Source organism: Macrotis lagotis, chromosome 7, assembly GCF_037893015.1.
Source record: "Macrotis lagotis isolate mMagLag1 chromosome 7, bilby.v1.9.chrom.fasta, whole genome shotgun sequence".
Classification (NCBI taxonomy): domain Eukaryota; kingdom Metazoa; phylum Chordata; class Mammalia; order Peramelemorphia; family Peramelidae; genus Macrotis; species Macrotis lagotis.
In genome coordinates this window covers 129,962,905-129,979,784 of record NC_133664.1, presented here as the reverse complement: position 1 = coordinate 129,979,784, position 16,880 = coordinate 129,962,905, and the positions used below count along the sequence as shown (strand labels likewise).

At 35.6% G+C, this 16,880-nt stretch overlaps 1 protein-coding gene across 1 annotated transcript in view; it reads right to left on the bottom strand.

Moving 5' to 3' along the window:
• CADPS2 (calcium dependent secretion activator 2) overlaps positions 1 to 16,880 on the bottom strand; it is a 713,380-nt gene that overhangs the window by 63,731 nt on the left and 632,769 nt on the right. The window contains exons 23-25 of the mRNA XM_074195280.1: positions 15,220 to 15,294; positions 4,791 to 4,874; positions 4,662 to 4,694 (exon numbers count right to left, since the gene is read on the bottom strand). Coding sequence (XP_074051381.1) covers positions 4,662 to 4,694; positions 4,791 to 4,874; positions 15,220 to 15,294 — 192 coding nt within the window. The remainder of the gene's footprint in view (positions 1 to 4,661; positions 4,695 to 4,790; positions 4,875 to 15,219; positions 15,295 to 16,880) is intronic.

The window sequence follows — 16,880 nt, the reverse complement described above, 5'->3', positions numbered from 1 at the left end:
AGTTATTTCCTTACGGTTTTCAGATCCTTCAGTACCATAAATATTCTTCTCTTAATACATTTTAATTTTAGTACCTCTCTTCAAATGTGATAACCAGGATGAATTTCATCACTCTAAATATGGTCTGACCAAATACAGTACCACTGGACAATTTCTTCCTGTAGTGTGGACTATTTAGTGTCATCTAAGATTGTGTTTATACTTCTAAAAGCCATATGATCCTGCTGGCTCATGTGGAGTTTGAAGTCAACCAAAATATCTTGATACCTTTTTTTTTAGGTTTTTGCAAGGCAAATGGGGTTAAGTGGCTTGCCCAAGGCCACACAGCTAGGTAATTATTAAGTGTCTGAGACCAGATTTGAACCCAGGTACTCCTGACTCCAGGGCTGGTGCTTTATCCACTATACCACCTAGCCACCCCTTGATATCTTTTTAAAATGAATCTTTACCTCTTTTTTCACATTAGCTTTTCTAAGTTTTTTGACTTTGTGAAATTCATACATTGTTGAACTTAAGGCAGTATTTCACATTTATCCTTGATGCATGTAATCATTTTGATTTGGATAATGTTCTTGATTGTTTGAAATAAAGTTGAATTTTGATTCTACCATTTGTCATATATAGAATCCCTTCAATATTTTTTGTATTGTATCAATTGTATCATTTATAAATTTGATAAGTGAATCCACTATATTTTCATCTAAATCACTGAAAAAATAACATTCTTGATTAGGATAAGTACACCAATAGATAATTGTGTTGCTCTGTAGAAACTATGCTGGTTGTCACCAAGTCATTAATCAGAGTCTTTAAAGAAGGTGGTGTCATCAGCTGCAAATATACTTGATAATAATATTGAACTTTCATCTTTATCATCTTATGCATTGGGTTATTAGAGGAGAATCTGTCAGCTGCTTTGGTAAAATCAAGAGGAGGCAACACCCATTAGAATTCAGATTTTTCTCAGAACTACCCTGCTCTTGTCTTTGTCCTGTTAACTTCAGGTTCTAAAAGGATGTAGTCAACCTTACACTAGTCAAATGGGTATTACAAGGTATTGCAAAAGGGTATTACAAGGATAGTTTGTCCATCAACACACAGAGCAAATTATAAGCAAACAGAAGTATTTGTGCCCTGTCCTGCCGTAATTAATTTATATGTCTTTAATTATGTTGTACCTATAAGGCATTTCTAAAAATCTTAAAGTTTCCTGGAGCAATGACTCCCCATTTGTTCTTGCTCCTAAGAATGGCTTTGAATTTGAATAATCTTTAGATTTTGATGTTCTGTTACTTTACAGAAGCAGTCTTTCTCTTTTCTCTTCCTTTTTTCTTCCTTCCTTTTGTCCTTCCTTCCTTCTTGAATATTTTTATTCTGCACAGAGAAGTCACTGGACTTTGATCTTCTCAGGGCTGCATCACAAGTATATGACTCCACATATCAAGGGGTCAAGCCATTCTAGCCCAATCATAGGATAGTTCTCCAACAGAGGACCAAATGAACAGGCACAGCCTCTAACAGGACAATTCTAATGAAGTAGTGAAAACAACACAGAAAGGTTCAAGGGATAGAGCTCCTTGTCCCCAAAACAAAACTGATCTACTACTTGGTGCTGCCTGTTCTTTGGACAGGAACAGACTTCAACAGTCTGCTCGTCTGTTAGCTCTGAGGCCTCCTGGCCATGAAGCTTACTTAGCTGAAGGTTTCTGAAGTTCTTTCCAGTAAATTTAGCCTTGCTACCCAGCTCTTCCTCAATTTTGAGAAGCTGGTTACACTTGGCTACATTTATTCAATACACAGCACCAGTCTTGATCTACCCAGTGCACAGAACTACCATCAGGTCTGTAATGAAGGTATCTTCAGTCTCCCCAAAATGATGGAAAACCCTTACTCCTCACCCACTGTGAGTGAGCTGACTTGCACACCTGGAGAGATTCAGCCATAGAGCCAACCTAGTTCATTTTGAGTAGGAGGCAATTTCAGGCTTTCTCACTCACAACCTTTTCATTGTGCTTGGGATTGGTCATTGGGAGATCATCCTCTACCACCTGGATGCCTACTGAACCAGGGAAATTCTTTCAAACTTCCCAACCATCCTGGTCAAAGGGAATCTTTAATGAAGGTCCTGTAGAGGTCACCAAGCTCAACAGAAGAGATACATCAGTTGGGATCATCAGGAGACTTGAAGTTCATGTCATATTTCCCATCCATGCCAATTATAACCTTGTCAGTATAACCTTCAGTAGCTCCAGGTTTTTCATTATCCTTTTATTCCAGGATGTTAGGAAAAAAGCCACCCTCATCCTCTACATTAGTGGTATCTTCTCCATATTTCTTTTTAATCATGTTCTGAGCCAATGCACATGGCTTCCTTGAAGTTTGCTACTCCAACATGAACTCCTGCATTGCCAACTTGTTACAATCATGGGAGCCACCATTGACCACATTGAAGGCTGGAACTGGCAGGATGGCTTCTTCATTACATGCAAAGCCAGCAATATGGCAGAACATGAAGACACCTTTCTCAGCAGCTCTGGCCTTACAAATAGCCAGAGACACTACCAATATGGCATTTGCAACAAATTTAGATTTATTTTCAGTGCCTTCCATCTCTATCATCAATTTGTCAATCTTTTCCAGTTCTATAACCAGTTGCTCACCAGGGTCAGGGCAATAGTATTTTTTATGTGCTCAAACACCTCATCATTTATTTATTCATTCATTTATTTGTTTGTTTGTTTGTTTATTTATTTATTTATTGCTCAAGCACTTTTGAGATTCCTTTCCCCACATAGCAAGTCTTATCATTGTCTCCAAATCCCAGGGCTTAATGGACACACAATGGATAGCACAAGTGGGCACAACAGCTTGGAAGAGGCCTTTTTCATTGTAGAGATCAACTCCAAAAATGGGTCTCCATGAGAGCCAAAGATCTCCATTGCTTTGATCTTCAAAATACACATATTGAATTTCTGGGGCTTCCTCTGCTGAGCTCAGGGAACAGAGGCAGAGGAACAGAATCAGTATTTCTTTATTCTTATAATCTCTCAGTTGTTTTATCTTTTCCTCTAATAAATATCTTCTGGGCCTTATGCCCTTCACTAGAAAATTTATTTTCTAATCTCTTATCTCATCCTCTTCCAAGCCCTGATCCCCAGTCCAGTTGACATTTTCATAGCCAGAATATCCATCCCTACCATCCATTCCTCCATCATCCATCCACTCTTATTCATCTACAACTACTCATTGAGCCCCTATCAAATGGAAGGCACATTCATGAAACTTCTGAGGGGGAGGATAGAAAAGGTAATAATCGCTTACATTTACATAGGGTTTTGTGGTTACAAACTGCTTTCATTTATTCAACAGGTATTTATTAAGCACTTGATACATTTATTAAGCACCAAATACATTCTGTATTCAGGGCTGTGGGTACAAAGGTATGTGCATGTGCACACACACACACACACACACACACAGACGAGCTTACATTCCACTGGTGGGAAACAACCTGAATACAGAGAAGTAAATATCAGTATATACAAAGTCATCTCTTGGTGATGCTGATAGGGGGTGGAAAATCAGAACACTGGACAAAAGCCTTGCAGTAAGCTAAGGATTCTATAAGGTGGAGTTGAGCATACAGACCACTTCAGGTATGGGGAAATGATTGCTTTCCTTTATAATTGAAGAAGACCATGATATCAAGTGATTGATGACATGAAGAATGGTATATGCAAAGACATGGAGTTAGGGAATGGAATTTCTTGGATGTGGAAGAGCAAGTAGAACAATCTGGCTGGGACACAGAGTATGTGATGTGGAATAGAGTGTAATTATCCTGGAAAGGGAGGCTGGAGTGTGTCAGTAAAGAGCTTTATAAGCTCAATAAGGAATTTCCATTTTGCTTTAGAGAAGAGCAAGAATTTCTTTGGAGCTTTTTAAACAGGGAAGTGACATTGGCTGAACCTTTTTGCTTTTGGGATACCATATTTGCTTTGACATATAATCTTTGAACCTCATGACCACTCAGTAAGGTTATGAAGCACAGGTAGTCTTTCCATTCACAAGTTCAGGCCAGTTTCCTAATTTAATCAAGGTCACACAACTAGTAAGTGTTGACACTGAGACTCAGATCCATATCTTCTGTATTCTAAATTCAGTGCTTTCTATTAATGCAAACTTAGTTTGTTGTGGTCCAGACTTGATCTCATCAGCTTTGGAAACCCTTCATGAGGAAACTCTTCTCATGCAGATCTGCAAGTGTTTTGCAGCTAACAACCTTAGACTTTTTGGGGGCACTTAAAAGTTAAGTGACTTGTCATAATCAATCAACCAACATTTGTTAAATACTTATTAATTACTCTACAAAGCCCTGGATGATCCAAAAAGAGGCAAGGAACTTCCCATCATTGGAGGAGACAGCATTAAAATAAATGTTTACAAAGCATTATGTAGACTTTGTCCCCTTACCAGAATGTTCTTTTCCCTCCCCTTTATATCAAGAACTCAAGCTTTTTTCAAGATTTTAAACTGTATGAAACAGAAATTGATCTAACTCTACAGAGCCCTTGATAAAAGTAAAATAATAATAATAATAAAAGGGGGGTAATTTAGAGTTCAAAAAATAAGTTTAAGGAAAAGAAAGAAGTAATACTCACTGGAACATCAACATATTTTGCAGCTGCTTTCACCTTGCATAAGAAAGAAACAGACAATTAATTTAAAAATTAGGGATAACAAATAATATTATAGTTAAAATGCAGAAGTGAATTTACCCAAATACTTACAGTGAATGACAGAATGGATGAGAAGAAAGTGCCTTCATCATACCTTGACAGCTTGGACAGCACCCCTTCCAATACTGAAACAAACTGTAGAACAACACAGAATATTTAATATTGGGGATAATGTTAACAATACAAGCAAACATAATAGAGCAACCAATTATTGGACCCAGCACAGAAAAAGCAACATAAATTCTTCTATTTTATGAGTGAATATGAATAACAATTGTTTTCACTTTGACCAGAAACCCCAAAGGTCCTCCCCTGGCAGACTGATTTTTTTTTTTGTGAGTGTGAATTATGCAAAAGAGTTCTTCTTGATCACTGAGAAACCCTGAGGGTCTTATGCTTTCAGCTTATTTTGGGGGGGGAGGGGGGATAGGTGGTCATTTTTGGCTTTTTTTCATCTCTCTTTTACCCAACTTTAATGACTGAATGGGCACTGCCTCCTCAAATTTTGGCCAGAGTAAAAATCTAGCTTTTTAAAAGGTCCACTTCATCCAGGGTCATCTCCATATTTTTTGACTAGATCTAGATGACTCCAGAGGAGAAAGTGAGGCTGATGACTTAGCACAGCAACCCTCACTCAAATCCAAGCCATTTTCAAGTCATGGTATCACCTCACTGATGTCATGATCTTCTTCAAGAAGAAAGAACAAACTTTATCATAATCAGGTGGCATAGAACATAGACATATTGTCTATTTTGATCAGCTCCTGATACTAGTCTGCTGCCAAAGAAGCTAAGCTAGTCATTAAGCTTAGATATTAATTTTTTAAAGTTTAAACTTTTATCATTACTTTATTTACAATTGATATTTAATGAGGAAATCTGAAACTCACACTTACAAATAATTAGCAATATTTTTTTAACCCTGGAACTTAATGCTAGTTAATATTTGAAAGATATTTAAAATCATTAACAGAACTTGAATTTTATATGCACATTCTCAAAATAATTTTAATCTTCAATATGCATAACAAGAAATCTGGGAAATGAAATATTGGGATAACACTCACTATTTTCCCATTTTCCAAAAAGTTCTACATGTATACCAAGGGAAGGAAAGAAATGATGATAATGAAAGAACAGTTTAAAATTCTGTGATGTGAATTAAATAAAGCTTCCTACTAAGCATTTCCTATTTACAAGTACTCTCCCAAGTACCATTTTGGCCTAGAAGAGAAACAGAAAACATTGTCCCTGTCGTAAGGAACCTTACAGGCTATTTGGAAGGGATGCAATAGACATAAACCAGGTTGCCTTAAACATAAATAAAATGCAACTTCTCATTATGCCAAAGTTAGAGAGTGTAGGTAAAAATGGGCAAATGCTTTGGAGAGGCTGAATCAAGCAGTGGAGGTGAACGGGATTCATTGGACAAATAATGTTAAAAAAAAAAAACATGGTTGGTAAAAAACAATAAAGAAATGACAAAAGTTTTCCAAAACTGGATTATTGACAGGGATTAATTTTTTTTTCTTGTCAACAGTGTCTTCTAAAAAAAAGTGTTACCAATTCTACAGACACAGCTTATTTGTCTTTGGTGACCACAGAATTGCTATGAGTGTGTAAGAGATTAGTTTATAGTTGATCAGTGACTACAAGATAGTTTATACAAGATAAAAAGAAATACTTCCTTACAGAAGTCTTCTGCCTCACACTATTTGTGACATGATGTAAGAACATAGAAACAAAAAAAGTATAAATTACCATCTCAAATTATTTTTAAAGATTCTAATCAACATGATGTGCAGTTGTCTTAAGGGACATGAATAGAATAAAAAGACAAAATCATATAACTACTTATAATTTAAAGCTAAATTAGTAGTTTCTTCCTGCCCAATAGGATTATAACTAATCAAGGAAGGCTAACCTCACTTGATGTGGTTTTACCAACCCAGAAGGCCAATACCCCTGGGTTATGTCAGACCAGGGAAAGGGAATTCCAAACTTAATGGCTCTCTGTGGAAAATGCCTTGTCTCTTGTAACTCAAATCTTAAGAGTAAGCATGTTCTGGGTGATCTCATTTGTCATGTGGAGAGAGGCAATCTCTAAGGCAACAAGAACCTGAACTGTATAAAGCTATGACATAGTCATATTTTAATAAAAGCCTGCCACTGAGAATATGGATAGCTAGATACACAGATGTAGGAACAAAGGACATGTACTTTAAGTGGTTTGAAGAGCAAAATCAGAGTTCCAAAGTGTGATCAACAGTATTTTCTGAATTGTCAAATGAGTTATGTCACAAGTTGGGGGCCCTATAGGAATAGGCAGATATCCTGAAGGGAGCATAGGAGTGATAGGAAAGAAAGTTTGGGGTCAAATGAGAAAATAACTTGCTTGTGATGGGGAGAGAAGAGATTTGGGATGAGAAGTTGATAGATTTTAGACACCAATTTTTCTGCGTTGACAAGATATCATTTATTCTCTGAGTATCAGTAAAACAATATATAGAGTTGCCTCTGCAAGCAGCTGTTTCACACAGCAAACTTGAGCGGCTAGAATCATGTCACAACATTCTTTACTTCCTAAGACCAATTGTAAGCATCTCCTTGTAGTCTTTCCTGCTCCTAATGGTCCCCAGAGAGGGTCGGGATCCAGCAGGGACACTTATTGCTTACATGGCAGTGAACAGCTCCTATACCTCTGGGACCCTTGCCAGCCTTACCAGAATGTTCATAAATGAAAGCTTCTCTGTGGCAGGTCCTTTTTAAATTACCTGTGGAAGGGAGAGCTAATTTTCTAACTAATCTTCATTACATCTGGATACTATAGTATTAAGTTGTTCTCAAAAAAACTATGTAACAGCATAAAACAGTCAAGTCCCAAAGAAAATCAGTTGAATGCAGACTGTAGTTACTGTATCTTTAACTGCTTCCTGTGAACTTTCTCCACACAGCTCGGGGAATAGATAAGTACTTTTGGGTTTGCCCTGTGCTTTCTGTTCTCTTGAGAACATCAGGTTGAAATGAAACACTGCAATCTCTTTGTTTCACTGGTCTTTATTGTTGATGTGATTTAATGGGTTTGTTTGAACACTGTTTTAGCAGTTAAGGTCTTTGTATGTAATTACCTCCTTGCTACTTCTTCTATGGGAGCTCTCAAGGTAACAATGGAAGAAAGCAGTCTGGGATGATTGACAAAAATTAAATGTAAGCTTTGTCACAAGTGTTCAGTGGAAATCACCATTGAATTCAAACAGCCACACAAGTTTCACTTTTCTTTAACTGAAAAAGGCAATGCCAAAAGTAAAAAAATTCCAAGATAAAACAGTGGGTTACTCTCAGACTCTTGTGGGTACAAAAAAAACAACATTTGGCATGTTGGTTGTGATATCTCATTAAGCAAATATAAGGATATTTGCAGAGTTTACTTCACAAAGTATACAATTCCTCAGAGGATACATTCATCACTGAAAAGGGCTGATCATAAGAGATGCTTCACAGCTTGAGATGAAAAATTGAGATTAAAAAAAAGTAATTGCAAAATTGATGTGAAAAAAAGGAAACAGATTTTGCAGCCTTTTGTACATTTTGTAAGATGATCCAGACCAATTATTTGCTCCACCCCATTTCCCTCCCCTCTCTCAGACTCTCTTTTTCTTCTCTATCTCTACTTCTACTTCTTCCTGCTTTCCTCCTTTTCTTTCAGTCACCCAAATGACTACCTTCCCAAACCTAATATTAGCTACATGTCATGCTGCCAAGAACTTGAAGATATATTTATATACAATCACACTTATATTTTCTATATATCTATGTATAATTAATATATATCTTCGCGTGTGTGTGTGTATTCCTTTTATGGACAAGCATCTAAAGGATAATAATATGCTACATATGGCACATCTTACTTATTTCATATTTTATCATCATTTCCCAAATATATTTTTTCTTCAAATACTTTCTTAAAATGGGTTCTCTAAAATGCTTCCATCATAATTCTTCATCTATAAGAAAGCAATTGCTATATAGCAATATAATTATTGGACATGTAACAGACATGTTATTTTTGTTGTCAGCTACATTTTCCCCAGAAAAATTATTTGTATTATCAATATGCTCTTTATATTTTGCCTATTGTTTTGTTTTTTTAAACAGTGATACTGTTGTAAGGGAAATGAGTAGTTATTTTTTTATATCTGCCTACTAAAAAGATAGGGTTAGAAGAGACTTGGAAGATTTAATTATAACATCAAAGAATTTGACTTCAGTGGAAAGACATCTGAAACTAAGTGAGTATCAATTCAGGACCTCTAGATAAAAGAAGTAACTAGTTGAATTTCATTTTTGGTATCCCTTCCCAGATCACTCTTGTCTCACCTCCCTGTGTGAGACAATACCCATTGCCTTCATGCTCTCTTCTGGTTGCCCAGAGCTCGAAGTTTTTCCTGAATTCTTTAGTCACAATTTACCTATTTGTTTTCCCATTTTCTCACTGCTAATGTAACTTTATGTGATGTTCCTTTAAGGTATGTAATCATATCTTAACAAAGAACATTCTGAATTGTAGTAGGTCAATGGTAGAAGTTATATCTCAATTGTATCCACATATTTCAACTACATGTAGGGTTAATCCCATGTAAATCTTATTTTTAACAAAGTTTTGGAAAAAGCACTTTTACATCTTGCCAGAGGGGTGGCCAGGTTGCCCAGTGGATAGAGCACTGGCTCTGGAGTCAGGAGTACCTGAGTTGAATTCCAGCCTCAGACACTTAATTATACCTAGCTGTGTGGCCTTGGGCAAGCCATTTAACTCCATTGCCTTGCAAAAAATACAACAGAAACACACACACACACACACACACACACACACACACACACACACACACACACATCTTGCCAGTCCAATCCTTTGTTAATATGAATTCTCCTACTATGTATTTTTTATTCTATGCTTGTTAATATGAATTCTCCTACTATGAGGAGTTTTTTTTTATTCTATGCTATCTATATTTCTCTTATAATACTTGAGGACTCAGGAAATTTAATATTATTATTATCCAATTTATTATATGTATATGTATGTTTCTTTAATATTTTGATGGGTGTATGATTTATTACTGGGAATCCATTCTGATGTTGTAGAAGATAACTCATTCTGATGTTGTAGAAGATAACTCATAATGTCCCATAAATTCTCCCTGGGTATTTGCTCAACTTTCTTTAGTTTTCAATATATGGCAAACAGAATATGGCTGTTCATAAATTTTCTTTTGCTCTTCATACATGGGTAGCCCACTTCTTTCTTCCTCTGGTTACATATTTACTTGTGGAAATTCTTTATGTTATTTCTGGTGAGAAGTTCTATCTAAATAATGAGTAATGGCCTATTCACAGATCCCAAGGACCCTTCTATAGATCTTTAACTAATTTAGATATTTACTTCTTCAAAGATTTGACATTAATTGAAGATATGACATTAATAGAAGAATACTAGTATTAAAAATATGAATAACTGTTTCAAGGGAAGATTGGGGTTAATAAAGGTTTCCCAAATGCAATCTAGCCAATATGCCACACCAACATATCATTTTGTCAATTTCCTCCTATAGCTTACTTATTATACAACAGTACATGCAAATAGGCTATGTATGACTAAGAGAACTGAATATCTAAAGAAGATACTTCCAAGGCTGATTTTGGGAAAATCATGAAAAGAGGGCTGATAGGCATAGTCACTTCTCCTCTATTCCAACTTGTCATGGATAAAGGGGAAAAAATGGGCTTCTGGGACTGTTTCCCAAGAGGTCAACTGAAATAAATTAGTTTTATCACAAAGAAGGGTAGCTCCTAGGTTATTTGAAATCTTTTCCCAATGGGATTAAGAATTCATTCTCTCTCTCTCTCTCTCTCTCTCTCTCTCTCTCTCTCTCTCTCTCTCTCTCTCTCTCTCTCTCTCAGATTTTGCAAGGCAAATGGGGTTAAATGGCTTGCCCAAGGCCACACAGCTAGGTAATTATGAAGTGTCTGAGTCTGAATTTGAACCCAGGTACTCCTAACTCCAGGGCTGGTGCTTTATCCATTGAGCCACCTAGCCGCCCCAAGAATTCATTCTCTTAATAATTTCTTCACGATTTTTAAAAATCCTGTAATGGAATATACCATTGTGTTATAATGAGGAAATAGATGGCTTTACAAGACAAAGAGAGATGCAAAATGAAGTGAATAGAAGCAGAAAAATACTATTAAATCAATGTTATAAAAATGAATTTTGAAAGTTTTTATAAACTGATGAAAAATGAGAAGAATTAATACAACAGTACCATAAAAACAAAAAACTTTGAGAACTATAAGAACTCTTTCAAAGGAAAGATCACCTATAATTTTAGAGGACCTCTGATGATGTATATATTATTTTCTTCTTAACAGAGAAGTGATGCATTCAGGTTGCCCAAAGATGTATACATTCTTTGAATATGACCAATGAAAATTTTTTTTGCTTGACTATGCATTTTTGTAACAAGGAATTTGTTTCTCTTATTTTCTCAAAGGATGAGATAAAAAAAGGTTTCTGTTAACTAATTTAAAAAAATTCTCTAAGATAATACAGCTATCTGAAGAAATAACTATTACCTTAATTTTGGTGAAAGGAAATAAAAACTAAATGATTCCTCAAACAATCTGAAAATAAAAATGAATTTCACTCTCAAAGTATTTTTCTAAATTTCTTTTCATCAAATACCTATTAAGCAATTGCTATGTAGAAGGGAACAGCCTGGACTCTCAGCACCATAATCACCACCACCACCAAAACCAGGGTTTGATATCAGTTTATAACAGAACGAAGGAGTCACCAGGTCAAAAGACTCCAATGGGAGAAAAAGCAGGACTAGAAAAGGTCAGAGAATAGTGTGGTTTGACTATAGCATTTGGTCAGTGAAAGGTAGAAACATAAAATAAGTCTAAAAATGCATTTTGGAGGCATATTGTAGGACACCTTAAATATTAAATGCAAAGTCAAAGGGGTTAGTATTTTATGCAAGAGTCAATAGAGTCATTGAAGGTTTTGATTAGAGGATCAACTTGGTAAGATCTGTTTGTAGTAGGCAGAAGGGATAGTCACCCACAGAGAGGAGTTGGGATAACCCTTTTCTTATCCTGCCAGAAAACGTGCTGACTTCACACTGAAAGGAGCCAAGTCCTCTTTGAAATAAGTCTAGTTCTTTATATAAGGATCTGGGCAGTCCCAGAAAGATGTAGTAAACACATATTGGGAACAAAAGATTTACATTCTGCTAATACTGTGCATTCTGGGCAAGTAAGATCACCTTCCTCATTTTAGGACATTATCTCCTTTCATATGGGCTGTTGTAGGATAATGTTTTTCCTTCATTTTTGAAGAAGATCATGACATCAGGGATACCAAGACAAGCATGTGAATTGGATTTGAATGAGGAGGTGCTGTGCTAAGTCACCAACCTCACTTTCCGCTCCAGAGTCATGTGGGTCCAATGACCAGATATCGATCAGGAGGACTGGAGACAGCCCTGGATGAAGGACAATAAAGGTTAAGTGACTCGCCCATGGTCACACAGCTAAAATAATCCCTTGGGATCAGAGGCAATTGTTTAAGATTACAAACTATGCAACAGTTGGCATTCCGTATTAATAGAGGAAGTTCCCTTACCTTATGCTCCCTACATCAATGAAATCATAGGTGTGGGCCAAAATATAGGTGCCTTAAATGAAATGATAGCTTTGTTGTATAAAAAGAACAACAACAGTTTTCATTTATAAAGAGTTTTAAGGTTTCTTATCTCATTTGATCTTCATAAAATTCTGTGAAAAAAGTGACATTATTATCTGCATTTTATAGAGACCAAAGCTGAGAATTTTGACCAGGATCACTCATGGAATACCTTTGTCAGATTACATCAGTCCAGATATCAACATTTTAGGAAGGACACTGAGAAACTGCAATGTATTCAAACCACCAAGAGGATGAGGTAACTCGACTTCCATATATGTGGCTCTATTGAGAGAACTTAATATGAAGAACTAAATGATGGGGGAAATTATTGCTGTCATCAAGTTATTGATTTGAAAGGCAGTTTACTTGCCTTCAGAGAGTAGAACTAGAAGTAATGGGCAGATGCTGCAAAAACACAGATTTCAACTCATTTAATTCCTATGGGAAAAATATTCCTAATTGAAATTAAGGAATGAACTAAAAATTGAATTGTTATCAGTTCGAGGCTGGACATAATTTCTTTGGGGATGGTATAGAAAGGATTTGTTGAGGTATGGGTTGGAGGAGATGCCTACTAAGATCCCTTCTAATCTTGACCTGTTACTCAAGTTCTTGGAGACTAGCTTTCATAGAGACTGTTATCATGCATCCCATGGGTAGTGGAATGTAACAAACGTTCCTGACCTGTGAATCTGTAGGGAAAATCTACAATCTAATAATCCCTCTTTAGTTCAGAAGTGCTTTCTGATTGCCCGAGCATCAGACACAGAAAATAGCAAGTGATAACCCTTCTTAGCCACAACTAATTAAAGCAAGCCCTCTTTTTGTCTAAAACCTCCTGTTAAAATTTTTTGTTTGTTTTGGTGTGGACCTGTGGTTTCTTTAGTACTGAGGACTCTTGGAGAAGAAACTTCTTCTTCCAATGCAGAGTGGTGACTCCTGCAGAAAACTGTCTAAGCGCTCAAGATGTAAAGTACCTTGTCCAGGTTCATACAACCATGTGCTTCAGGACTAGAATTCAGTTATAATGATTTGAAGATCAACTCTCTATTTATTGTCTTCCTCTCTTTGTTTCAATTGTGAAAATGTTCCTCATCCTCACTCCCATTGGCAACTCCTTTCCTGAGTTGCAATGGGGTTCCTAAGGTATATTTCTGAAATTTTGCTACATCAATGGCTTAAAAGACAATGCATCAAGGGTATGTCTGGAAAAGGAGGGAAACCAGTAAGGAAACCAATGTGAAGGATAGCAGGCTTCCAGACCAAGGGTTGTATATATACTTATAAAGGGATATGTGTGTATGCATACACATATATGTATGTATGTATATATATATATGAGTGTAACTATAGACAAATAATTCATGTGTACATTGTTGATAAACACATATACATGTGTTTATACACACATATTTTTATATGCACATATACACTTGTGGAGCTTCTCTAGTATGTTGGGAAGCAAGTCTATGGAATATTTAAAAAAACAAAAAGAAGAATTACATAGAATCAGAAGGAATTAATGGGTCACCATCTTTATTGGTGGAGGGACTCATGTCAAGATGGTCTTAAATTTATTATTTATTCATTATTTAAAAAAGCAACTCTTAATAGGACACTTTTGTGTGGAAGCTTTTCCCTTTGTTATCAAGAGATTAAAACTCATTTCTCTCTCTGCCTGGCTATCTTTTTTGTTGTAGTTATTTTCCTTTCCCTTTCACCTAAAACCCTGATCTCAAGAAGTTGAATGTAAACAAGTAGGAACTGTTATCCCCACCTTTTCTTAAATCTATATGGGGTGGGGATAAATTTTGCAAATAAGTATAATGCAAAATAATAAACATGTGCAGAAGAAAGGTAGAAACACTATCTTATATGGGGTTTGAAAGAAAGAGGCATTATTGAAGAAATGTATCCACCTATACATGAATACAGAAACTAGTGGAGTGTGAACACTTATCAGGTTCTAATAAAGACATGTATTCTATTACAGCCTATGAAGACCAACTCTATGCAAAATTATGGAGGAGTGAATTATGACTTTCAAGTAATTTCCCTTTCTTTCTGTATTCATTCATTCCTTCCCTCAATAGTTTTTCTTGAAGTTCCCAACACTTGGTCAGTTCAATCCTTCCCTCCCCTTTCCTTGTCTTAAGAAGGGGACCTGATGTTATTTATTTGGATCTTAGCATAAACAGAATTCCCTGCTTATAGATTTTTGCTTTTAAGACTTTATCTTGAATTGTAAAATGAAATTGTTTTATTCAGGATTAAAGTAATTTCAAACCTTTGCAGGCAAGTAGAAGTGGTAGATTTCAGAGGTAGGAAGCAGGCACCTTGGTGATGTAGATGGCTGTCTATTTTGCCAATGTGGCAACCTTTTAGCTTAGATGAACTGATCACCTAACATATTTTGCCTACCATATAGACTAAACCAAAGGTTGTAGACTGAAAAGAAGATAGTAAAAACACATAAACTTCTAGAAGCTTTGTTAAAAAGGTAAAGTAATTTCCCCCCAAGTAACACCAAAACAAAGCAATAATTTTTATTCACCTTATGCCAAAAGTTTTAGACAAATGTGGTTTGTTATTTACATTTTTTCTAATTTATTTTCTTGTTTAATCAGATTTAAATTAAAAAAATGAATTGCAGACATTTCTAATAATCTTATATATGTAATTAATGCTTTATTCAACAGTAATGACAAAGGGAATAAATGACATATTTTTTACCTTTGAAACCAGAAGTGAAATGATGTCTTTTACAGTGTCTTCAATCAAATCATCTATTTTTGAATGATACTGTTGCTGGGTATTAAAAGACAAAGATGCATTAGTGTGGACATGAACACAAAACTTTTGTCATAAGTCATAAATACTTTAAAAGCTGCTAGCCCTGATAGATCAGATGTATTCAAAATGATCATTTTGAAGCTCAGAATAACAAAACCTTGAAAACGATCTACCCAATCAACACTTTTTTTACATTCCGTGTTGAAAATTTTCCCATGCATGCTGTCGAGTTAAGCAGCTAATGGGGTTATTATTTAGATGAATTGAGTTCTTATTCTTATTCAGGCGAAGGAATGTGAAGGATACTTTTTTTGTCTCCTCCTCTATAATTACGGTGGTCGTGTATTTTTCTAAAGGGTTGGTTTAGCTGGCGAAGCAAAAAGACTAGAAAAAGATTTAATTAATACAGCATTTCATGTCTGACAACTCTCATTCATAAGTTATTTTAAATGTGCTCTAGAAACAAAATGAGCTCCCAATTGTTCATTCTAAAAGGACCTTTTTGTCAGCATGGGGAGCAGCAGTTTATACAATTCTTACAATATGCTCAAGCAAGGGCAAAATTAAAATTTCATCAACAAAGGTGAATGGATGGTAACAAATTAATAGGCCATAATAGGTATTATGAAACAGCATTCCCTCTCCACAGCCACAATCCTGCTTCCTCATGAAAAAGACGGCTTTAAATAAATAAAAAAAAGATATATTTAAAATAAACCTGAAAGACTCCCACCCCCCCACACACACCCCTTTCTTTAGAGAATACTACAGAGTTCTATTCTTAAATTAGCAGGAGCTAGAGCTTATCCTGCCCTGTGAAGGCACATCAATTTAAACAGTAATTCTTCCTTTAGAAACATTTATCTGACAGTACATTGTCGCCAATAGCCACTTCACACAAAATGTGACTTGTAAAGACTAACCCTATCTTGATAGTTCAAGGCTTCTTGGAACAGCAAACATAATGCATAGAGGGAAAGTACTGAGGTCAGTATAAACATCAGACCAACTTAGCAGCTGCCATGTGAAGAGTTTGCTAAGATGTAAGTTTTTGAAAGCTGTCTTTCAAAACTCCTTCTGAAAACATGTCTCAAAGTTTCCACACAGAGCAAAATACTGACTTAGATATCAAGGAAATGATGTTTTTCCTTATTGGGTCATGGAAATCATATTTAGTAAGTTTCTGCCAGCTTGGAACTCAACAGAGGAAAGGGTAAGTTTGTGTTTGTGTAAATGTATGGTCATATGTATGGCAATTCTTTCATAGATGTGGGATTTTATCTTTATTTTTTTGTGAGAAAATGGGGAAAGGGATGACAAATATATAAAAATTATATATAAAACACACATATAATAAATATACACATGTACTCCTAAAAGAGATCTCTCTCTCTCTATATATATATATGTTATATAAAACATATGCTATATTTATATTATATATATATATTTATAAAAGTAAATATTTTATTTAATGAAATATTAAAAGTTTACTGAATTCAAAGATTACTGAATCTGTGCCCTTATTAGCCCCTACAGAAAATCTCCCCAATGTAGCAAAAAGATTTGAAACATGGAAAGTAGTTTGCTCTTGTTGAGAT